The following is a 24,717-nucleotide window of genomic DNA, read 5'->3' on the forward strand; positions in this document are numbered from 1 at the left end:
GCCCCCAAAGTGGGGAGGCTCTGCAGAAAGAGGGGGCAGGGGAACCAGAGCCCCCCAGCTTCACCTTGTCCTCGCCCCAGCCCTTGCCCTCAAAGCAGAAGCTGAGAAAGTGTTGAGGCCCTTAGAACCAGGCCGGGTCCGGTGGCGCCAGGCCATGGGAGCCAAAGGGGACAGGCGGTGGTAGCTTACCCACAGCTTCCAGTCATAGTAGTAGGCCCCCAGGAGCTTCACGATGTAGGGGTGGTCACAGGTGGCAAGGATCTCAATCTCCACGATGTAGTCCTCCAGCTCCTCCTCATTCTTGGTCTCAATTACTTTGGCGGCAGCCAAGGCACCTGTCTCCTTGTTCTTGGCCTGCAAAGTGAAGACACGGAAGGTCAGCAGCCATGGTCGGCAGGAAGCTGACCCCTGGAGGCCAGCTCAGAGAGGCCCACGTGAGTGGGAAACAGAGGCCAGATGTCCAGATGCGGATGAGAGGCTGAAGTAGGAGGTACGCTGTTCTCAACAATGGCCAGTGCTCGCTCATTATGTCAGCTCAGGAGGGCATGCATGAGGAACAATGTTCTGTGGTTAATAATAAATTATTTTAAGTACAATACACCCAACTATAGGATAAATAAAAATACAAGAGCAGCATAGATCTAGAAACAACAACATGGAAAGATTGTTTATTGTTCAGTAAAAGATCCAAGTCACTGAACAATAAAAGTGGTGTGCTTTGTTATAAAGCAGAAACTAACACACCATTGTAAAGCAATTATACTCCAATAAAGATGTTTAAAAAAAAAAAGTGGTATGATGCTTTTTATATAAAAAAATGGAAAACTACTTTTATAAATGCTCACACATGAACATAATTGCATGGAAAACTCTGGAGAGATACTGCCTGACAGCAGGCTGGGGAGGAGCCTGAAATGGGGACAGATTCAAAGGACACTTTCACTCTCTCTGTACTGTTTTAAAACTTTAATAGAATGTTTCGTGCATTTATTTGCATCATTTCACATACATTAAAAGTAAAATGAGGGACTTCCCTGGTGACACAGTGGTTAAGAATCTGCCTGCCAATGTAGGGGGTTGGGTTTGAGCCCCGGCCCGGGAAGATCCCACATGCCACAGAGCAACTAAGTCCAAGCACCACAACTACTGAAGCCCGCGCACCTAGAGCCCATGCTCCACAACGAAGAGTAGCCCCGCTCGCCGCAACTAGAGAAAGCCTGCGTGCAGCAACAAAGACCCAAGGCAGCCAAAAATAAATAAATAAAGTAAAATGAAAAGGGTTTTTAGTGCCCACCAGTTACAGTGGAAGTAGTTCCTAGATGCATTTCACCTGGTCGTAACAACAGTTTCTTATTTGATGAAAAAGAGAATTTCACACGTATGAGGATAGCTATAATTTTTTAAAAACGGAAAATAAGTGTTGGTGAGGATGTGGAAAAATTGGTACCTTTGTGCATTGCTAGTGGACATGTAAAATGGTGCAGCCACTGTGGAAAAGAATTTGGCAGTTTCACAAAAAGTTAAACATAGAACTACCCTATGGCCCAGCAGTTCCACTCAGGTATGTTTGCAAAAGAACTGAAAGCAGGGATTTGAGCAGTATCTGTACACTAATGTTCATAGCAGCACTATTCACAAGAGCCAAAAGGTGGAAACAACCCAAGTGTCCATCAGCAGATGAATGAATAAACAAAATGAGGTACAGTCAGCCCTCCCGCATCCTTGGGTTCCACATCCTCAGATTCAACCAACTGCAGATCAAAAATATTCAGAAAAAAAAAAATCAGAAAGTTCCAAAAAGCAAAGCTTGAATTTGCCACGTACCTGGCAACTATTTATATAGCACTGACATAGACTTAGGTATCATAAGTAATCTACAGATGACTTAAAGTATACAGGAGGATGTGCATAGCTTATATGCAAATACTATGCCATTTTATATAAGGGACTTGTGTATCCATGAATTTTGGTATCTGCGGGGGGTCCCAGAATCAATCCCCGTGGGATACCGAGGGAGGACTATATATACATCCAATGGAATATTATTCAGTCTTAAAAAGGAAGGAGGGCTTCCCTGGTGGCACAGTGGGTGAGAATCTGCCTGCCAATGCAGGGGACACGGGTTCGAGCCCTGGTCTGGGAAGATCCCACATGCCGCGGAGCAACTAGGCCCGTGAGCCACAATTACTGAGCCTGCGCGTCTGGAGCCTGTGTTCAGCAACGAGAGAGGCCGCGATAATGAGAGGCCCGCACACCACAATGAAGAGTGGCCCCCACTTGCCGCAGCTAGAGGAAGCCCTCGCACAGAAATGAAGATCCAACACAGCCATAAATAAATGAATAAATAAATTAATTAATTAATTAATAAAAAAAAAGATAAGAATTGTGAAACTAAATTTAAAAAAAAAAAAAAAAAAAGGAAGGAAATTCTGACACAAGCTACAACATGGATGAATCTGGAGGACATTATGCTAAGTGAAATAAGCCAGTCACAAAAGGACAAATATTGCATTATTCCACTTAAATGAAGTCCCTAAAGTAGTCAAATTCATAGAGACAGAAAGTAGAATAGAGGCTACCAGGGGCTGGTTACCAGCAGGAATGGGGAGTTAGTGTTTAATGGGTACAGAGTTTCTGTTTGGGATGATGAGAAAGTTCTGGAAATGGATAGTGGGGAAGGCTGCACAAACACTGTGAACATACATAATGCCACTGAATTGTACAGTTAGAATTCGCTAAAACAGTCAATTTTATGTTATGCGTATTTCACCACGATTTTAAAAACTGAGAGCGAGCAAGAAGTAACCGTGTAATAGTGCAAGCAATTTCACCCACGATGAGCTGGTGCCCAGGAAAAGGGTGCAGGGCCCACTGTTTCCCAGGTGGTCCCGTGAACCCTGGGGGCTGCTGCTGGGAGCACCCACCCACCATGCTGCTGTTGGTGATGAGAGGTGTCCTGGTGTTAAAAAGAGAGCATGCTTTCCTACAACACGGGCCTAAAAGCCAGCTGCTCGTCTGCAGCCTTTGAACAGCAGTCTGGTGTGGAAAGCACGGAAACAGTGAGCCACCCTGGACTCCACCGTGGTGCCTTCCTGTGGACGGCACCGCACGCCACTCGCCTAACAGGACAACTCTGCCACCTGATCCGCTGGAAACGCCAATGGCTGAGTCGCTCCCGCATGCCCAAGTACCCCTGTGGATGACAACCGGCATTCACATCAGCTCATGTGACACCCCATTCCACAGACTTAGAGAGGGGACGGGACTGGAACTAGGGAGGCAGCACCAAAATGTGAATCTGGGTCCTCTAACTTCCCGGATTCCGAGCGCTTTCCACTATCACACAAGGTCCCCCTGTCATCTCCAGAATTCAGAAGCCTCTGAGACCAGATGCCAACAGGCAAGAGCACCCCCAGGCCAGCCCTGCACGGGGCACTCGCAATGCAGAGACACAGTGACCCTCCTCCTGGCCTCAAGGAGCTCAAGGGCCAGCTGGAGAGACCCACCCCTCTACTGCCTGTGGCGAGACGGTGAGCTTATGGGGGGTGGGGGGTGGAAACTGAGAGGGGGCACCAAGCCCCGCTAGGGAACCTTCTCAAAGGGAGTGATGCCAATAGGCAATTTATACGCTCATTTGTAAATTTACTCCCAGTTTAGGTAAATGTTTCTGCTAATTGAGCTGCAAAGTCCCCAAGTCCCAAGCAGTGACAATCATGGTTTCACATTTGTCAAGGACCCACTCTGCAAGGGACCCTGGTCCACACTTCAACCTGTGCTAACTCATTTATCTCCTCAACCACCCTACCATGTAGGTGCAATTATTATCTCACGTACAGATGAGGAGACTGAGGCAGGGTCCCAGCGACTTGGGTGACAGAGCTGATCTGGAACGCTGGCAGCCCTGCTCCCGGGTCTGCACTCTTGGCGGCCACAGTGTATGGAACCTTCCATATCTGGCCCAGGAGCTCCGTTCGGGGAAGGGAATTTCATGCGGGGCCATTCCCCCGAGGTCAGTCCCTGTCCTAGAATTCACGCTGCTCACTCGGCCCTAGCTGGGTGGGGTCCTCCCCCCTGAACTCAGTTTAGAAAGCTTGTTCAGAATGCCTTAGAAACTCATTGATTTAGCATTTGGGCTTGTCTCTCTCTCTCTCACACTCACACACACACACACACACACACACACACACACACACACACACACAACTGATGATGTGCCTGCCTTTTCATTTCTTGTAAAGCTGATTTTCTTCTGTCCCACTAGAGGACCATCAAAGTATCCTTTCACATTGTACAGTACTCATTCTCCTCCTCCTCTCCAAATCCAGAGAGAAGTTAAGGCCCACTCTGCTCCTTTACAGAGAAGACAGGAGCGGGCTTAGTGGGTGGCCAGAGCTAGGGCCAGGTGACCAAGGCAACCACCCTGAAGATGCCCTCCCAGCCCCCAGCCACAGCGGCACAGGGAGAGCTGAGTTCACCTTTCACTCCTGAGAGCTGGTGAAGGAGGCTGCAGCCACCTTTTCCTGGGTTTCCTCAAAAGGACTGTTTTCTCCTGAAGGTAGGTGAGGCCCAGGCGGGGACCGTTTTCCAGGAGCGCACAAAACCTGTTTTGCCCTCCATCCTGAAAGGCAGCACTGACCATGGGGCCCAGCCTCTGGCGGGGTGCCAACATCAACATTGAGAATCACCCACTGCCCAGCACCTCACTCAGATTTCACAGAGACCCAGGGCCTGCCAGAAAGGGGTTGGTAGCAATCGTGGTACATAAAGCGACTTGGCCAAATTAAATTCTCTAAAAGCCTGGTTAAGGCAGTGTCAACTGAAAAAAAAAAAAAAAAGCACAACATGAGAGTTGTGGGCTAAGTTTTATTTGGGGCAAAACGAGGACTACAGCCCAGGAGACAGCATTTCAGATAGCTCTGAGAAACTGCCCTAAAGAGGTAGGGGGGAAGGTCAGTATACATGTGATTTGGGTGAAGGGGGAGTACATGCAATCAAACACATATTTTTTGCAGGTTTCTGCTAGTCTCATGAAAGCTACTGCTAGTCACGAGGAGCAGACGTCACCATGAAGGATTTTAGTGCTTTTCTAGATATGAGGAGATACAAGAATTGGGCTCATAAAATTGTCTTCTGAAAATATCTAACTATCTGAAGACCTGTTCTGCCAGTTTTTTCCAGTGCACAGAGCGCCTCATCTCTGCTCTCCACCCTGAACTCCTTTCAGGGGCTGTTGAAAGACAGCAGCTGCAGCAGCTCATGATTTAATCCTTGTAGAGGTAGATGGCAAGTGCCAATTTGTAGGTGACAGCAGCAATCTATCACCTTGAGGCCACAGAGAACGTAATGATGGCTGAAGATAAAAACAGCTAACACTGTCTAAGCACTCACTGTGTGCTGCGACAGGCCCTGAGTGGAATTTCTCATTTCATCCTCAAGGCAGCCCTTAGAGACAAATATCAGCATTCCCAATTTACAGATGAGGAAACTGAGATTCAGAGAGGCACGGTGAGTGTCTCAGGTCACACAGCAAGTGGGAAGGTGAAGGTTGAATACAAACTCAAGCCTGCCTGGCTCAAAGAGCCCGAGCTCCAAATCACTTCCCAGCACGCACTTCCTGGCGAGTGCCCAGTGTTCCCTGCTCCATCTCCCTTTGCTAAAGCCAATAGCAACCTCTCAGCGTCAGAGCGCTTGGCAGCTGCGGAGGACTGAAACTGCCAGGATTGAATCTGCCCAAGAGTCATTAAGGCAGGTGCCAGCCATCATGTCCATTTCCCAGATGAGGAGACTGAGGCTCAGAGAGCTATCAGGACCCACCCAGAATTGTGAGCTGTGGTGGTCTCCTGACTCCCAGTCCAGTGTTCTCTTTACTACACTAGGCTGGCAGGAATCAGCTTTATTCTATTCATTCATTCATTCAGCCATTATTTACTGAGTCCATATTATGTGTGAGGCACTTTTCCAGTGAAGAGTTTCTGCCTAGAGGGAGAATCAGCAGGTTGGAATCATTGTCCTCCCATAGCATAATTCACTCTTCCCTGATTTTTCTTCAGAGGAGCCAACCCACTCTCATTCCCAGTCCCTAAGCTGTAACGGGGCTGATTCCACCACCATATCTGGAAGCAGGCGGGTGACTTATGCCGGCCAATCAGAACACTGCATTCCCTCTAACCACAGTGATTGGTTCAGGGATAGACACGTAATCAAGTCAGCTAATGAAATGCAACCTCAGAACAGTTGCTGCCCCAAGCCCTCCTTTACTGCTAGCCTCCAGCACTGCCTACCACAGTCCTGGAGCTTCTAGGTCATCGTGCTCCCAAGGGGAGCCTGAAAATGAAACTAGCTCCAAAGTAGCAGAGCCTAGACAGGGCCCGAGAGGACGCTGCTAGATCCCCTCAATTAATTTTTACAATAGGGTGGTGTTATTATTAAGGGCCTCGTTTTATATATATACAAGAGAACTGATGCTCAGAGAGGTGAAGTCACTTGCTCAAGGTCACACAGCAGGTAAAGTAGCAGGGCTGGGAGTTGAATTGGGGCCTGTGTGACTTCAAAGTCCATGACCGCTTTGCCAGAGGTGCCTGTAAATTCAGCCAAGGTCCTTTCTGGGCCTCTGTGTCCCCCTCTGTGCAGTAGGAGAGAGGGGAAATGATAACCAAGCTCTCTCCAGGGTCTGATGTGAGGGCATCTTGGGGAGTGGGTGGGTACTGGAAACCTAAGGGTGGTCCACGTGGATGGGGCACCCACAGGAGCTGATAGGCAAGAAGTCATATGAAGAACAAGTGGCCGTCTGTGGCCTCTGACGTCCGTCTCTCCCACCGGCTGAGGCAAGACTGGGGTCCAGCAAAAGACGGGGGGAGCGCCCACCCAGCCCTCCACTGCTGGCCGGCAGTGACTAACGCCTCAGCCCACACCCTTGAGAGCACACACACAGTGGCCACTTGTGCTTCCTGCCCAGGCACCTCTGTGGGAACAATCCTCCCCCTTGTGCGGCGCGGGGCCCAGCCCGAAGGAGGTGGGAACAACCCTCCCAGAAGAAGCCCTGCCCCACCCAAAGGGCCCAGCCAGCCCAGTCAGGGACTGGGAGCTTCCTGAAAGTCAACCACACAGAGACGGCCAACTGGGCACAGCCCCCAGGCCCTCCTCTTCCCTCCTGGCTGCAGGCTGACCACTGTGTCCCTCCCTCCTCCTCCAGGGAAAGGGCTGATATCACAGAACTCAGGGACCAGAAGGAACGTTAGCCGCCCCTCCCAAGCCCCAACTCCCAATTCCCAGTCTGCAGATGGGGAAACTGAGTCTGTGAAGGTCATGCAGTGCCCAGAGTCTGATCTGTGACAGCTGCCTTATCTGTAGAACCAAAACAGAGTAAATGAGAGCACAAAAGCAGAAGGGCCTGGGAGGGCGCGTTGCTGTGGCACAGCTCACTTCAGGCCTGGGAGCTGGTGGAGCTGCCTGGAAATGAATCCTAAAGCGGGGCGGCAGGGGAACTGGCCAGCATCCATTTGCCCTTGCGGATTCACAACTCCAGTTCCCTTTGGGAGCCGTCTCTCTTTCAGTCTCAGTGCCAGGGATTCATGAGGCGCTGCTGAGCCCACCTGGTCCTGGCACACAGCCCAGCCCAGCCCAGCCACTCAGTCCTGACCCTCTCAGTCACAGCCAGTGGCAGGCCAACAGGGTCGTACCTGAGTGGTCTTTTGGTTTGCTTTTGGGGTTTTTTTTTTTCTGTAAAATTATCAGCAAATAAGTTTTTTCTTTCTCTGGGGTTGCTAAACTGGCAGAACAGAAGGCTGGAGGGTCTCGTAGCCCACCTTGCCACCCCTTTGAAGAGCCTGCTTGAGAGTGAGGCCAAGACCAGGGAAGACGAGACCAGCCACAAATGGAGGAGGGCAGATGCTGAGGGTCTGCGAACACCTGGAGCCAGCTGATCCTGAAGGTAGGATCTGCCCTTAGACTTTCCTCAGGGAGCCAACAAACTCTCCTTTGGATGACTGTCATTTGCACCAAAAAGGAAATGAGCTCCCCAACGCTGAGGTTATTACAGCAGAGAGCAGACACCTATGGAAATACTTCACCATCCAACATCTGTGTAACGAGGCGCTCTTCACTCCCAAGAGCACCATGACCTACAAAGTGACCTTCACTGAGGCCTCTCGGAGGACCTGACTGATAATCTAGGATCAGGGACCCAGATGGGAAACGTGGTTACTAACGGGCCACAGGCAGACAGAAACCATGGGATTCTTCTGCCAAGACTCTCCTCCCAAAAAGCGGAGAAGATCACTTTACACTTCTTAAATTAACAAAGCAAGGGACTTCCCTGGCAGTCCAGTGGTTAAGACTCTGCGCTTCCAACGCAGGGGGCACGGGTTTGATCCCTGGTCGGGGAACTAAGATCCCACATGCCACAAGGTGTGGCCAAAAAAAAAAAAAAAAAAAGCAAGGAAAAATGACCACCTCTACTGCTGGTAACCAAACCAGTGGTAAAATGCATAAACTGATTACTGACAAGAATATAAACAGATTCAATCTTGTAAAGATGAAAACTGGCAATAGGTTTCCAGAGCCTTGAAAATAACTTTTAAGCCTATTAGCCCTCATTCCTGAGAATGTAAGGTCAGGAAATAATTCCAAAAAAGACAACAGAAGACATGTACTAGGATCACATTCACATTAGCCCATAATTATGGCAAAAAAGTGGAAGTAACCTAAATGTTCAACTATAGGATGATGGTTAACTTAGTGGGATATTAAGCAACCCTTTAAAATGATAACTAGGAAAATAATATGATAAAGAGAAAAAATAATTAAGCCATAATAAGTAAACAAAGCTGGATGATAAAATTGTAGCTAAGCTATAACTCTGGGAAAAGTGTGTGTGCCTCCGGACAGGGAGGTGCTGAGACACAGCATGAGGAATGCAAGTGGTTTCTAAAGGTTATTTTCACCCAATGACATCTGGCAATTACCCACAGGGGGCCCGGTGAGGACAGACTGGGGTTGGGGCACAGAAATTGACCAGTTCATCCAGATCTTGCCTTAAATGTTTCCAGAGATGGGCACTCTCTCCTCTCGGGAACCCACTTGAGCTGTGCTGTCCAATATGGTAGCTACTAGCCCCATGTGGCTATTTCAATTACCTGAAATTAAATGAAATTTAAAATGTAGTTCCCCGGTTACATTAACCACACTTCAAGTGCTTAATAACCACATGTGGTTAGTGGCTACCATGCTGAATAGAGCAGATACAGAACAGTCTTATCACTGCAGGAAGTTCTGGTAAGTGGGCAGCTCTGCACTCAAGGCTGCACCTGGCAGAAAAGGCATTCTCACAGAGGTGAGGGAGCATCTAAAACACTCCCAGATCCAGCCTCAGAAACATGCATTTCTTTCTCTAGGAAGAAGCAAAGGGCTTGAGCGCAGAAAGTGGGTAGAAGAACATTGGGTGGTGATCCTATGCTCGTGAGGTCGCCTAGCAACCTGGCTGGGCAGCAGGCGTGAGGAAAGGCTCCCAGCTGACCTGTCAGAGGAGCAGCCCAGGCGGGTGGGTCAGAGCTGAAGAATGGAGCAGTCAAGGCGAAAGGTTTCTGTTTTCCCCATCCCCTTGATTGACTCTGGACGCTGGGCCAGGCATGTGTCAAATGAGGTTCAGGCCACTGGAACCAAGAAGAGGCTTGGTTTGTGCCCCACAGTATACAGCTGTGGTATCCCTGCCTGAACACACTTAATCTTTGCATGGTGATGACGGTTACCAGTCGCGGGAAAGGCTTCAACTCTATTAAGGAAGGAGGAAATCGGGGCCCGGAGGAAACCAGGGTCACAGCAGAACCGGCTACGTGCAGGAGAAGGGCCCAACATCAACTCAAACAGGGTGGTCTGAGGGCTGCGGACAGGATGGGTGGCAGATATGGCCTTGGGCTCAGATGCTGCCACCGCCCCCGGGCTGGTGGGCATGAGTGGGTGGGCAGAGTGGAGCCATAGGCACCACGGGCCAAGATGAAAAAGGCCTGCTGAGGCTTCCTATGATCTCTTGAGGCAGGATAAGGAGCGCCCCACCTTAGCCAGCACGGGTCCACAAGGGATGCAAAGTACTGCCACCTCCTCCTATAGAAAACGAAGGCCCAGGTAGAGAAGGTGACTTGTCCCAGGTCACACAGCTAGGAAGTGGCTGCCAGGGTTCGACTCAGGTCCAGCTCTCTGCCCAGTGCTCTTTCCCCTCAGAAGCCCTCCAGAGGGAAATCTCCAGGGGCTCTCACCCAACCGCTGTGTGTGCCAATCCCCCTTTCCCACGTCTCCCTCCATTGCCTTTAACCAGAGACCCTCTTAGGGCAAACCCTCAATGGCTCCCTGCTGCTGACACGATCAAGCCCAAGTTCCCTGGCCCAAAGCCTTGGTGACCTGCCCCTTTCACTTTTCCAGGATCCCACCGCTCCCCTGCGTTCACCTCCTGCTACAGCCAGTGCCTGACTGCTTCCTACGTCCATGCTTTTCTTTATGCTCTTTCCTCCACCTGGAGTGCCTTTGCCACACCTGTGTTTAACCATCCCACAAAGTCTAACTCAACCACAGCCTGCTCCGTGAAATGTTCCCAGCACCCCAGCCCCCCTCCCCTGCTAGAACTTCTTCACACCTTATTAGGGCTTTCATCACCAGACCACCTGGTGCCATAGTCATCTGTGTTCACAAATTCTCTCTGACCTGGCTATGAGTTCTGAAAGGCTAAGCCCGTGTCTGATTCATCTTGTTCTGCCCCAGAGAGCCTGGAACAGAACAGCCAGTGGATGGATGGGAGCACGGGAGGGTGGGTATGTGGGAAGATGGGAGGATGGCTAGCCAGATAGGCAGATGGGTAAGTGGCTAGATGAATGGGAGGATGGGTGGGAGGGAAGGCATATGGAAGGATGGGTGTGTGGGAGGATGAATGGATAGATGGGTGGGTGGATGGGAAGATGGGTAAGTGGGCTGATGGATGGATGGGAAGATGAGTAAATGGGCTGATGGACGGATGGGAAGATGAGTAAATGGGCTGATGGATGGATGGATGGATTGACAGATGGATAGGAGAGTGAGTGACCAGGAGGATGCATAGCTCGATGGGAGAACAGATGAATGTGAGAGAGGGATAAAGGAATGAAAGGTATGTCTAGGGAGCAGACAATCATCAAGTCTTCCTTTCTTCCCAAAAGGCACCAGAGCCTACCTTGTTGCTGGCTTCTGTGAACAACCAGCCTCTCTTCTTCCCTCTATACCACAGCCAACAAAGTTCTTTTTACAAGTACCAATGCTACTCCATCCAATATCCCCAACTTAGTAAACTGAAAAATGGACAAATTTCTTTCTTTTTTTTTTTGGCTTCAACACACAGCACACAGGATCCTAGTTCCCCGACCAGGGATCGAACCCGCACCCCCTGTACTGGAAGCGCAAGTCTTAACCACTGGACCGCCAGGGAAGTCCCAGAAATGGGCTAATTTCTAGCAAGTGATTTCTGGAATGGAAACAGCACAGGACCTACGTTCAAATTCCAACTCTACTACTTACCAGCTACGTGCCCTTGGTGAAGACAGGAAACTAGACTTTAGTTTCCTGATGGAGATGGAGATAATACCAGTGACATGAAAAAGTTTATAAGCCACCGTGGGTTAGTCAGTTGACTATTGGTTGTTACTGCCTTCAGTGGGACTGTGTATTTTTGGTTTTCAAAAGCCTAAAACCATGTTTATCTCATTCACCAAGGTATCTGTTATTCTATCTGGCCAATAAGTATTTTAAAATAATGGATGGATGGATGGGTGGGTGGGTGGATGGATGGATGGAGGAGTGAATCGGTATGTGTATCTCCTTGTAAACAGAGAGAAATGAGGCCCTCCACACAAAAGAAAGGAAAGTGACACGAAGTCCATTGTCTCCTCAACACATTTAGATTCCTGAATCTAATCTGTTCTCTGGTTTGGGAAGATGGGCCCTCTTTACCTTGGGAAAGCCAAAGCCTTTGACTGGGCCAGGACATACACAGTTAAGGAGAGGAAACCACTTCCTGATCAATAATCGCCGGGCCAAGTTTCAGTTCAGTGACAAATGAAACGGCTGAGTTTCAGAACAAGTAACACTTAAGGATGGCAAAGATTATGAAGCACAAAAGCAGAGGAGTAACATGGCTTCCAAAGACGGGCATTTAATACTCTCTCCCTTGGCGAGGAGAAGCCTGGCACGCAATCCTGGCACAGCAGGGAAATGCTGAGGCTCCAAATCCTTCTGGGCCAGCAAATAAAAAAGTAAAACCCGAACAGGATTGGCCCCAAAGATACCATCTCACGGCCTTGGCCAAAAACCCAGGCAACCTGTCCAACTTGGCTGGGGATATGAGAGGTTTCAGATCTCAGCTCTTCAAAAGTTCTGGGGAATCCAACCCCGCGCATCACTGATAAAGCAGTTGGGACAGGTGACGTGGGCTCTGCCTCCTGGAGGCTCCTGCTCCCACCTTTCCCAGGCTCCCTCTACCCAGAGGACTGGGAGAGGACTGGGTGCTGAGTCACGGGGGGCGGGTGGCCTGGGGTCAACGGCACAGAGGAAGGAAGCACCTTTATCCAGGCCGCCGCCCCCGACCCACTCCTTGCACACGCAGGCACCTTTAAGCCTCACCTCACTCAATCTTCACCACAAACTGGGGGTCATGTACTCTTATCAACCCTGTTTTCTAGTCAGTCCCAAATCTCAGAGAAGTTATGGTTGCCCTGTGTTTTCAATCAACAGTACTTTTTGTGCTATTTTTTATTATTCCAAAAGCATTACACACTCGTTAAAGAGCATCTTCAAAATATACTGGTACAAAGAAGAAAATCAAACCAGGCATCGTCCCAGAGATAACCGCCTTAAGCATCTTGGAGCACCTCCTCCCAGGATTCCACAGTACAGAGGTACCTGGACTTGTCTGGGACCCCACCCTAACACTTCCCAGCTGTGTGACCCCAGGGGACTTACGTGACCTCTCTGTCCCTCACTTTCCTGCTTGGTACAATAAAGATGTTAGCAGTTCCCGCCTCATGGGCTGTCGTGAGCATTCAGTGGATGAATATGTCAAAGACGCTTAGAGTAGGGCTGGGCCGTAGTGCACGCCCCACAACTGCCCCCTCATGCTTGTCTCTCGCTCTCCACAAATGTGTCCTTGCATACTTCATAAAAATGGGATTCAACTATATACATTGATTTGTCATTCTCCTTTTTACTTAGCAATATGCCATGAACAGCCCTTCAGATAACAAAACACCTACCACAGCATCCCCCCCAACTACTGCAGACTGAATGGTGGGTCCACCGTAGATCTAACCAATCCCCTGTCGTTGGGCTCTCTACCCTGGTCACAGGGTGCTGTGTCCAAAAGCCTGAGACTTGATTTACAGGTTGCCAGACAGGTCTCCAAGTGGCAGGGTCACTCCAGGCCTCACGGGTCACACAGGTGGGTACCCTAGAGAGCACTGAGATGTGAGGCCAAGCCTGGGTCAGTTCTGCAGTGTGCCCTTAGGAACTGGCCTTGTAATACGGCAGGTGTAAAGACACTTTGGTCCCACTTGTGAAAGGGACTGTATTATCCCCCTTTTTCAGAGAAGGAAACTAAGGCTCAGAAGGGTGACATCATTTGCCCAAGGTCACTAAGCAAAGACAACGGCCTTGCTGGGACTCATGGGATGAAGGGCATCACCAAGTCCAGAGCCTGTGAGGAGGACTCTTGTGGGAGGTGTGGGGTGATTCAGGGGTCTTCTGAGGTGCACCTCGCTGGTCCCCGCAGGCGGTCCTGCAGACGGATCAGAAGGTCGGGATGGGGGACAGAGGCTGGCACTGGTGCTTGGGGTTCCAGGTTCCTCATGAACGGAGGCACACCAGTCACCTCTCCTCAGCCCCAGCTGTCACCTCGAAGTGGGTGCAGGGGTGTTGAAGGCACTCGAAGGAAAAGGAGGCTTGAGAAAGAACTAGGCCTACCCAATCTGGCACCAGAGCCCACCAAGATGCAAATCAAAGGTAGAAAGAATCTCAAGGCCCAACAGAGAGGCATGCCAGCTCTGATGGGGTCATTCCTCAGGGCGACAATGCCAGCTTTGTGGCAACCACCTCAGAGGGCCAAGAATTGGGTCTGGGCTGCCAGACAAGACAGGCTGGAGCTTTCCAGGAAGGGGGGCGAAGGGAAGTGAGGCACCGGCATTGGCTTCTCTCTCCAGGGCATGAGTGCTGCTCTTCCAGCCACCCAGGATGGCCTTGGCTATGCTGGATCAACTGGTCACACGGCGGGCATGGAGCTGAGACTGCCCTCCCCGGGCAGGGAACTTCTCAAAGGCTGGACGGAGCCTTCTTTACTGTCACTGAATCATGTTCAACCTCATAACACAGCCGTAAGCTTTAGGCTGATCCCCGGGACTTGACACACCAGCGTCTACCCAGGAGCAGCCTCCAGTGTAACAAGCAAGGGGAGGTGGACCAGGAGCCCCAAGGGTATCTGCCTGTCAATCATCAGAAAGCCAGGCCAGGCAATCTAGTCAACCCGCAGAGAACATCATCATCATCACAATGACAACCGTCCCATTCACTTCTCCTTCCTCCATGCTGGGCACGGTGTTAGGGTTGGCCACACGTCTCCATCTTCACAAATTCCCTGAGGGAAGCACTATTTTGATCCTCATTTTACAGCTCAAGATACTGAGCCTCAGAGAGGTGAGGTGACTTTCCCAAGGTCACACAGCAAGCAGGCAGCAAAGCCAGGAGAAAGCTCAGAACTGATTTCAGTGCCTGCACTCATCACCACAGTGCTGTTCTGCCTAAAGAGAGGGGGGAGCCGGGGTCTGGCATTTACTACAATTCGTTTATTCATTCAGCAGTTATTAACTCAGTATCTACCACATACCTGTTATCCACAAAAGATGGATAATTCCCTGCTCTCCAGGACCTTACGTTCTCCAGAGAGGAAAGAAAATAAACAAGGAGACACACAAGAGAATCCCAGTTTGTGACAGGAGCCTTGAAGGAAATCAGCAGGGAGCTGTCACTGTGGTCAGGAGGGAACATGGGAGTTGAGACCCAGAGGATGAGAAGGAGCCAGCTGTGCAGTCATCGGAAGAGAGTGGCAGGCAGAGGGACCAGCAAGTGCAAAGGTCCTGAGGCAGAAACGGCTGTGCTTCCTTCAACTGCTCTCAGTGGCCCCCATCCTCCTTAGACTTGGAGGCTGGCTAATGTTAACTCTTTAGTCACCAGCAGAGTAGTTAACCCTCCACCTGCCACCCTTAGGGCTTGAATTCTGGTTCTGGTACAGCCTGTTCTTAGGAGGAAAAAATAAGCTATAGGAGAAGGAAGAAAAAAAACTGTAGCAAAGGGGAAAGCAGAGAGAAAGGGGAAGAGAAAGAAGAGTGAGCACATGGAGAGCGGGAGGAGGGGGTAGAAGGAGGAAGCTCTTTTGCAAGTCCCTTCCTCCCTGCCTGTCCCTCCCTCCCTGCTGGCAGCCTACAGGAGTGCTCAGCACCTTAGGACCCACAAGGGCCTCAGAAGCACCCAGCTTCCCCACCCTGACACCGCCCCGTTCCCCTGCCACTTCCTCTGCTAGCCCTGCCCAAGACCATCACCACTTCCTCCGCATTTGAGGCCACCATCGCCATCCCAGGGCTCAGATTCAGTGGAGGCTGAGGCAGGCCCAAAGAAGGGTCACATTCCTGGGCTCACAAATGCCAAGGCCACAGGAGGTACCACACTGAAGGGACCCTGGATCCTCTCCTCCCAATAAGCCCCTTTGTCTTCCCCTCTGTATTGTACAGCAGAAAAGGCAGAGGCTCCTGGCCAGAGATATCTGGGTTTAAGTCCCAACTTTGCCACAGAAGAGCTGTGTGATGCTGAGCAAGTCACTGTACCTCGCTGGGCTTCTGCTTCATCAGGTGGGGATACTAACTCCTGCCTTTCATGGGGCTGGTAGAAGAATATATGATAGAATGATGGACAGATAAGAACGGAGAGGGACTTTCCTGGTGGTCCAGTGGTTAAGACTCCGTGCTTCCACTGCAGCAGGCACGGGCTCAATCCCTGGCTGGGGAACTAGGATCCTGCATGCCACGTGGTGAGGCCAAAAAAAAATGAATGGAGCAAAAGTCAACTCCCCACTCATTTATCTTGTTCACCCTGGAACCCACAGTGCCTGACACGTAGGAGGTGTTCAGCTGATCATGCTAATGACTAACATCCATGTGAGCTTTTCCGGAGTCCTGAACTAAGTGGTTTACATGGGCTATTTCATACTCCAACAACCCTATGAAGCAGTACCTTTCTGCAACTAAAGAAACCGAGGCACAGGTAAGTACTTTTCTCAGGATCACATAACCTGCAAGAGGGAAGGCCAGGCTTTAACTCCAGGATCCAGGATCACATCCAAGTTCCCGGACCATCTCTAGTCCCTGGCAAACGTGAGCTTCCCTTCCCATCTCACCGACTCTGCTCTCTTTCCTTACTGACTACCAGGCCTAGTTCTCTAGAACCCTCCATGCCGCTCACCCGCGTACAACATCTCCCTCTCGGGCTAGTCCCCTTCCATCAGTCACTTCCCCTCCCTGGACTCTAACTTGAGCTCCGACCACAGCTCTGGTCCTCCCTCGCACCCCCACCGGCTCCAGCCGCCAAGACGTGGCCACTCTGTCCCAGCCTTCACTCATCAGTGGCTACCCTGACCTTGGGAAGCCAGGATACCTGGCTCTGGCATCCCCCAATTGTGTGGGCAAGCCACTCCCCATCTGGTGACCATCCGAAGATCACTCTTCTCTAACACCACACAAGGCTGACCTCATGACCTGGTCAGGCCCCGGAGGCTTGGGGCAGGCAGGACGGTAACCGTCATATTCAAATCCCTCAACTCGGCATTCAAGGCTCTCTTGACTTGGCCCCCACACACTGTTCTAGACCTGGCCCGCCCTGGCCAGCTCTCCAGGCCGAGCCCAGCTCCCAAACCCACTGAGCACTGGGCTTGAGGAGGCATTTGAAATGTGTACAGTAGAGCAGGGGGAGGGCACCAGGTGCTGGCGGACAGAGAGGCCAGATCTGCGCTGCCCAGTATAGCAGCCAAGGTCACTACCGAGCACCTAAACCGTGGCTGGTCCACACCAAGACACACTGTAAATGCCAAACACACACCAATTTCAAAGACTTAGTATGGAATGGGAACTTTAAATAACTCTTTCTTTGTATTGATTATATGCTGAAATGATCATACTTTGGAAATACTGGGATAATTAAAATATACTATTGAAATTCATTTCTCCTGGTGTTTTTCCTTGTTTGAATGAGGCTACTAGAACATTGTGATTTGCACACGCGGCTCCTGTTACATACCCTTCGGACAGCGCTGCCCCAGAGGCTGCCCCTCACTTCCAGCAGATGTGGCCCCGCAGGAGTACACGTGGGCGGTACCAGCATATATGATATTTCCACAGAAGACATGGATCAGGGCTCTTATGTGAACTCTCCTGATCTCAAAATGCTGGCAATCACTTTGAATTTGGTCCAGGCACCATGGGAGCCACACAAACCCGTCTGCAGGCCCTTCCTGGCTCAAGGGCCACCAGGGGACAACCTCAGGCCTCACTGTCCGGCCTCTCTCCTGGCCCAGACTTCCTTCCCTCCAGCTTTCTATCCCGTCCCACCCGCCCTGCCCGGTGGAAGCCGTCCCTTCTCACTCCAGCCCCATCTTGGTCCTGCTACAGCTCTCTCACCCTGGCAGAGCTTTCTTTTCCTCCCCCGTGTGGCCCTGAAAGCAGCAGGGGAGGCAGGCACCTGGCCCATCCTGAGCACCTCTGAGCTACTGGTCTGATTCTCACAGCTGCTCTGTGGGGTGAGTACTGGTCTCAGCCCCACCGGACACATGGGGAAACTGAGGCTCAGAGACAAGCCACTCGCCTGACTTCACACAGCGGCGAAGTGGGGCAGCCAGGATTGAAAGCCTGGTCTGCCTGGCTGTGAGGCCCGAGTCTTTCATCACACACCCAGGGATGTGATACACACAGGTGAACGCGGCCTGTTTGCTGAACTGAATCGAGGCACATTCATTTGTATGAGGCAGCAGTGTGCCACGGGAGTGATCTTGCCCCCCAGGGGACATGTGGCCTTGTCCAGAGACATTTTTGGCAACTGCGGGTGGAGGGGGAGGTGCCGGCAGTGGTGGTACTTTTGTGGGTAGAAGCCAGAGATGCCGCTAACATCCTATAACACACAGGCAGCCCCCACAGCAAAGAATGAGCTGCCCCAAACGTCAACAGTGCCAAGGTGGGGAGCCTGTTTTCACGGACAAGCTACAAACACTGAAGTCCTTCTGCTTGTCCCCAGTTTAGCTGCAGTAACTGGCCAGGACCTTCTCCATCTGATAGCAAGAGCATCAACCATAATGAACTATCATCCTTTCCTGCCCACTTCCTGGGTGGAGATCAGGTGCTGAATGTATTACACCTCCCTAGCTCACCTCGTCCTCCATTGTCCTCCAAATTATCACCTCCGTTTTACAGACGAAAGAGTCTGAGGCTCAGAAGGCGGGGGATCACTTGTCTGGGGTTACAACCCAGATCCTCCTGAGCCCCAGCTGCTTCCCTTAACCACCCTGCTCCACCGCCCTCAGCAGCAGCTGGGCCTGGGAGTGACCATCCCAGGCTGTTTTCTGGGGGCCTGTGGTGCGGCAGCCCCTGGGGGTTTCCCCCTAGTCCGGGTAACCTCAGGAGGCCAGGGGACCCTGGGTGGAGGTGAAGGCTGGGGGCACAGTTAGTTGTTTAGCTCACTTCACCCTGGCCTGCTCTAGACCCAGCCAGAACAAGTCAGGGCGGCCAGTGCTAAATCAGCCCCTCCAGACCCAAGCAGACCCCCTGGGCAGGCAACATCCCCAGGAAACTCCGGCCACCTTGGTTTTAGGACCCAGCCAGGAACCCACTCACAATAGCATGGACTTGTGTTTAAAAACACTAGACTGAGCGGAAATAAGGTTACTGCCTGGGGGCAGAGCTCTTTCCGGAGGAGGAGGGGAGGCGCACGGGAGACCTCGGCAGACCCCGGAGGAAGGAGGAAGCGGAGGAGCGGAAACCGAGGCTTAAAAACTCTTAGGCAGAGAAGAGGGGAAAGGAGCCGGCCTGGCCGGGGAGGGCTCAGAACCTAAGCTTTGTCTGAACTGGGTGGCAGGGCAGGATATGGCACCCGAAGGATGGGGCTTAACAATGGCTCTCTGAGCCCGGGGGCACCTGAGGTCCCCACCCGTGGGGCAGCCGCTGCCAAGATCCCGGGTTCCTGCAGGGTCCCAGAGGACTCGGGGATTGGCTCTTAAGCGAAGGCAAGGGGCAAAGGGGGCCTCTATTAATTTATCTCATTTTCTTTTAAACACCACCCTCAAAGAGCCATGCATCACTCCCTCAACCGAGTAACTTCCTTCTAGGAGTCTAGCATAAAAAAATGATTTAAAATATAAAAACTTTACAAGCAAAGCTGTTCATCAATATAGAGTCAGCTTAGGGCTTCCCTGGTGGTGCAATGCAGGGGACACGGGTTCGAGCCCTGGTCCGGGAAGACCCCACATGCCGCGGAGCAACTAAGCCCGTGCGCCACAACTACTGAGCCTGCACTCTAGAGCCCGCGAGCCACAACTACTGAAGCCCGCATGCCTAGAGCCCATGCTCCACAGTAAGAGAAGCCACCGCAATGAGAAGCCCGCACACCACAACGAAGAGTAGCCCCCGCTCGCCGCAACTAGAGAAAGCCCGTGTGCAGCAACAAAGACCCAATGCAGCCAAAAATAAATAAATAAAAATATACAGTCAGCTTTGCTATAAAGTTTACTTTAAAAAAATGCCAATTTTGTTCCAACACCACTGATGTATTAGGGAACAATTTTATCAAAAGGCTAAATTCACATTTGCTTATGTTCTGTTCTGTCTGCCAGAAACACTAGGTGAACGCAGAAAACTTCACCCAGGTGAGCCGAGCAGCAAAGGAATGCACAAATGGCACAGGCACCTCAAACATCTGTCAGCAACCTTTAAGCCACACCCACCCCATCTGGGGGTCCAACGTGCCCCCTAATTTCAGATAACCCTCTTTTCAGATAACCCTCCTTCCACAGCTTCACGTACTGCAATGCTTCCCACCCACGGCCACAAGCATCCTTGCAGACCTCTTTCCCAGTTCAGTGCTGTATTTATTGCGATAATTTTGTATTTCTTATCTGCAAAACTTGTGTAAAACGGTGCTACTTGTTTTCTAGGTTCCTATCTTTATTTTTTTCTAATGTACCGATGAAGTTTTTGAGTGTTGTGCCCTTAGCCCCATTTTTCTCACAAGGCCTCTGATTTTTGTTGCATGTTTTGCACAATTCAGGGATTTTTAGGAAGGCATATTTACATTACAGCAGACCTGACTGTATTGTGTAAAGGGCTTAGCACAGCGCCTGGCACATGATAAGCATTTAGTCAATTTTAACTTGTTAATAGTAAAAAGAAAATGGGGGGGGGAATTACTTAAATATCCAATAAGATTAAAATCATGGGGGCACTGAGCCATCCCAGAAGGTACGTGTGAAGCATTTAGAATAACACAGGAAGAGGCTTTAGGAATGAAAGATAACATAAAACACTGTAGGTATGTATTATTACAACCCTGCATTAAAAAAATTTTTTTCTCCATAAAAATCGATTAAGTCTGGAAGGAAATATATCAAAATGTCAACAGCAACTGATGGGACTTAGGGTAATGTTTTTCTTTTTAATTAAAAAAAAATTTGTACTACACACCTAATTTTGCAAAATCATAAACCTTTTAAAAGCTTAAAGACAACATAAGATGACAACTAAAGCAATTTTCAAGAAGCAGAAAAATCATCTCAGCCTGTTAACCCAACTCTTCATGCCCACACGCTCCCTGTCTCTGTTCAGCACATAAGTATCTGTTTCACCCACAGCTAGGACAGCGGGCACACCCTGCTGAAGGCAGTTTCTTCCATTCAACCCAATATCAAACACTTCCCTTTCCATCTTGTCTTCAGAATAAAGATTATTATTAAGGGCAAGAATTTTGCAACTATATAGCTTGTGACTTTTACTTCGTATCTAGTAATGAACTAGAAATGATTTTCTTTTGAAATCAATTTGAAATCGCTTAAGGAGTAGGTGAGCATGAACTTGACTGTGCAAAAAATCAATCCTACGAGCCTCTTTTTCTCCCGAGATCAACTGATGATTTATCAGGGAGAAGAGGGAAAAAGAGGCTCCATTATCTTGAGACACTAATGTCTCAAGACATCAGGCTTTGAGCCTCTGCAAGACACTCCTCAGGAAATCTGTAATTGGAGTCCTCTTCTGACAAGCCTTTGACAAATTGGGATTCCTATGTCTTCTTAAACCAGCGAAATCCTCAGAAAGGCCTTCACCACCTAGGCTGCCAGGGGAAGAATCTGCTAGTTCTAGGACAGGGAGAGGAGATGCTGCTGGCCATCACTTCGCCAGCTCGCAGCCAACTGGTTACCAAGGTGCCATGTCAAAATGGAAGTTCTGGTCCCAGACATAAACCCTAGATGGAACCTCTGGCCTGTGCTGCTGAAATGGCCATGCCAGGGAACAATGAAGTGGGAAGGAGTTATGGTCTCTGATTAGAATCTTTAGTAAAGCAATACCTGCTTCAACTTCAACTCTATGGGGCTGACTAAGCAGCACTTCTCCAGGGTAGGAGACGAGGTCACAGGGATCTCTGATCCAAGACAGGTCTTCCTTAGCTGGTAACTAAGCCCAGAGCCTTGGGTTCTAGTCCCTTTCTTTCCCTGAGCCCCTGTATTCCTGCGTGTAACATGGGGTTGGGTTAGATCAGAGAGTCACACACTAAGGCCAGGCAGGGAACCTAATAAATGTCCAGGTGTGTCAGCCATCACACAGCTCTCCTGATCTACCTTTCCCTTGTCTTAATTATGAGAAAATCATGGGTTCGGAGGTGGTGGGGAGGGACTTGCGGTGCAGCCAGGCTCATAGCTTTGAGCACTAGACTCACTTTTAAAAGGGCCCACGTGCTCTGGAGAACCAGGAGGAGACAAAATAACTTGTGAATCAGATGGGCTCCTTTGTATGAAACTTTCAGTTGTAAGGGAGTTTTACCGGGCTAAAGCAGGAGGAAATGACAATCGAAACTGACAAGGGGAAATCTTAGCAGCCTAGAAGCAAAGTTCTGCGTTTAGGTTTGAAAGAAAATGAACCTCATGAAGCCAGGATTCATTAGGGGACAGGGACAAGACTGCAATGGAAAGTCAGCCCCTAACAGAACAACATCAGCGAGAGCCAACAGCATGCACTGAAAACACCAACTGAACCTTCTGGAGAAAGCGGGGGATGTGGTGAGCTGACCAAGGGTCCAGCTGTTGTCATGGTGGTCAGAGCACACCTGGAAGAGCAGGCTCCGTCAGGGGAAGGCAAGTACACCGGCGGGGTGTCCATGGGGGCCACAAGACTGAGGACAGTTTCCTGGTGCCGCTAGGAGGAAGAGGCAGCTCTGAGAAGGGGAAAGAAAAGATGTGCGAGTGAAGTATGTGCTGACGGCCCCGGAATACGTGCAGAACCCTCAGGCAGAGAAAGGCAGCAAATCAAGGCAGCTGAGAGCCACAGGTATGAGTGTCACAGAGGCCAGCCTTCCAACCACAGAACCTTTGCTCCAGTGGGGCTTTCACCCTGTAACAGGAAGTGCTGGCTCCGTGGGGAGGTGGTAAGGTAACAAAACAGGCACCCTGATGGGCCTCGGTGACTTCAAAATTGCCCCTAGAGCAATGTTTCTCAAACTTAATGCGCACGTAACATGGGGGATTCTAATCAGGGGGATCTGGGCATCTGTTAAAATGCAGACCCTACTTTATTATTTATTAGGTCTAGGGTGGGGCCTGAGATTCTGCATTTCTAACGAGCTCCCAGGTGATGCTGGTGCTACTCCTCCAGGGACTACACTTTGGTGATTAGGCTCTCCACCACTTTCAAGGCAAAGAGAGCAAGTCTTGACCAGGGGTGGCCTAGAGAAGCTCTCTCTGTGGTCCAGGCTCCCAAAAGGGAAATCCTGGGGTCAGGGTGGTCTACAAGCTATAGGAGCCCCAAAGAAGGTGATGGTGGCTTAGGAAGGAGGTGCCCTCCTGGAGAAACCACCAGCTTAACATGTGGGTTTCTCTCAGTAAATAGTTTCCTGGGGGAAAGGAGATCAGGGAAAGCGTGGAGTCAAGCTCTAAGTGTTTGGGTCCCCAATACGACTGAGCAACTCAGAATTTGTTCTCAGGACCAGAAACCAATGACCCGCTGCAAACGTGACTACAATTAATCAGCTCTGCCCCACCCACCCCTCCGCAAAAGCTCTCTGTCCTTTTATTCTTCTAGGGAAAGGTGGCTGCAGACTGGGAGACTCCCCAGCTGTGACTCATCCACATGCTCAAATCTGACCCCCGAAGCGCAGGATTCACGAGGCCCTGACTTTCCCCTCTGCCCAGCCCCAGCCCACATTTCCATGCCTAACCTCTCACTCTAGACAACCCCCCCCCCACCTCCTGTCTCTCCCGTCTCTGGCTCGTCTTCAGGTGTGTCCCCAACTTCATCGGACTCAACCCTTCCAGACGCAGCCGAGTTTCTCTGTCCCCATCGCCTCGGCACTCTCACAGCATCTGAGTGGCCTCCCTTAAAAAAGTATGCCTAGTATCAGTTTTACTGCGGATGCCTCGTCTCGGATGCTAAAGTCCTATAAGCGCCCCCTTTGTCTCCCCCTGCGGCGCCGAGAGCCGTGCGGGGCGCACAGGAAGTGCTCAGAAACTTAGCTCGGGGGCAGCAGCCGTGCCCGGAGGGGACGTCCGGCACGCAGGGACTCAGCCGGGCTGTGTGAGGATACCCCACCCCCACCCCAACGAAGAACAAGGATCACCAGGACAGGACCCCGGGACTCCGAGTTCAGGGCCGGGCAGCTCTCTGCGTTCTCCCAAGCCGTGGCCGAGACTGACCAGGGCCAGCGCCCCTTCCTTCCGGAGCCGCTCCACGCGCCCCGAGCCAGCCACCAACAACACAGCGCCCTCACCTTGTAAACCTTGCCGAAGGCACCATCGCCCAGCTCGCCCACGATCTCCCACACCTCGTTGGGGTCCAGGTCCCGGCGGACGTGCTCATATTCGCGGGACTTTCTCTTCTCGAAGGTAGACCGGCGCAGGATGCGGCGGAAATTGGCGAAAGCCATGGCTGGGGGCACGCGAGCCGGGGGGCGAGGTGGCGCCGGCTCCGGCTCGGGCTGTGGCTCCGGCGGTCGCGAGGGAGGGGCTGGAGGACGCCGCAGCGCTCGGGGGTTCTCCCCAGACCCGCCCTTCCCCGCAGCCAGACCACGGTCAAGTGCGCCCTGGGCTGCGCGCGGCGGCAGCACCCGGAACAGCGCAGGCGGCCGCGGTCCCCGCCCCCGCTCGGTCCAATCTCCGGGCCGCCTCCCGATGTAGACCCAGCCCGCAAGCCCCGGGACGCGTTCCGGGGACCCGGCCCCGCCCCCGCCCATCGCCCCGACTCCACCTGCCGCTCCCCGGCAGCGCCCGGAGACCCCCTAATTGGCTGCGGGCGCTCCCCGGCTCCGCCCGTCGCCGCAGGGCACTCTGGAAACTGTAGTCCCCCGCGCGCCGCACGCCCGCGAGCCACGGACTAGGCTTTGGCGAGCTTAGGGGACCCTACGGCTGGACCATACCGGGTCTGG

At 51.3% G+C, this 24,717-nt stretch overlaps 1 protein-coding gene across 1 annotated transcript in view; it reads right to left on the bottom strand.

The window, feature by feature from the left end:
- Positions 1-24,422, bottom strand: part of STK10 (serine/threonine kinase 10) — a 120,104-nt gene extending 95,682 nt beyond the window's left edge. The window contains exons 1-2 of the mRNA XM_036847984.1: positions 24,064-24,422; positions 190-354 (exon numbers count right to left, since the gene is read on the bottom strand). Of these exons, the coding sequence (XP_036703879.1) occupies positions 190-354; positions 24,064-24,219 (321 nt within the window). The 5' untranslated portion in view covers positions 24,220-24,422. The remainder of the gene's footprint in view (positions 1-189; positions 355-24,063) is intronic.
- Positions 24,423-24,717: the final 295 nt, after the last annotated feature.

This window comes from Balaenoptera musculus, chromosome 3 (assembly GCF_009873245.2).
Source record: "Balaenoptera musculus isolate JJ_BM4_2016_0621 chromosome 3, mBalMus1.pri.v3, whole genome shotgun sequence".
Lineage (NCBI taxonomy): Eukaryota > Metazoa > Chordata > Mammalia > Artiodactyla > Balaenopteridae > Balaenoptera > Balaenoptera musculus.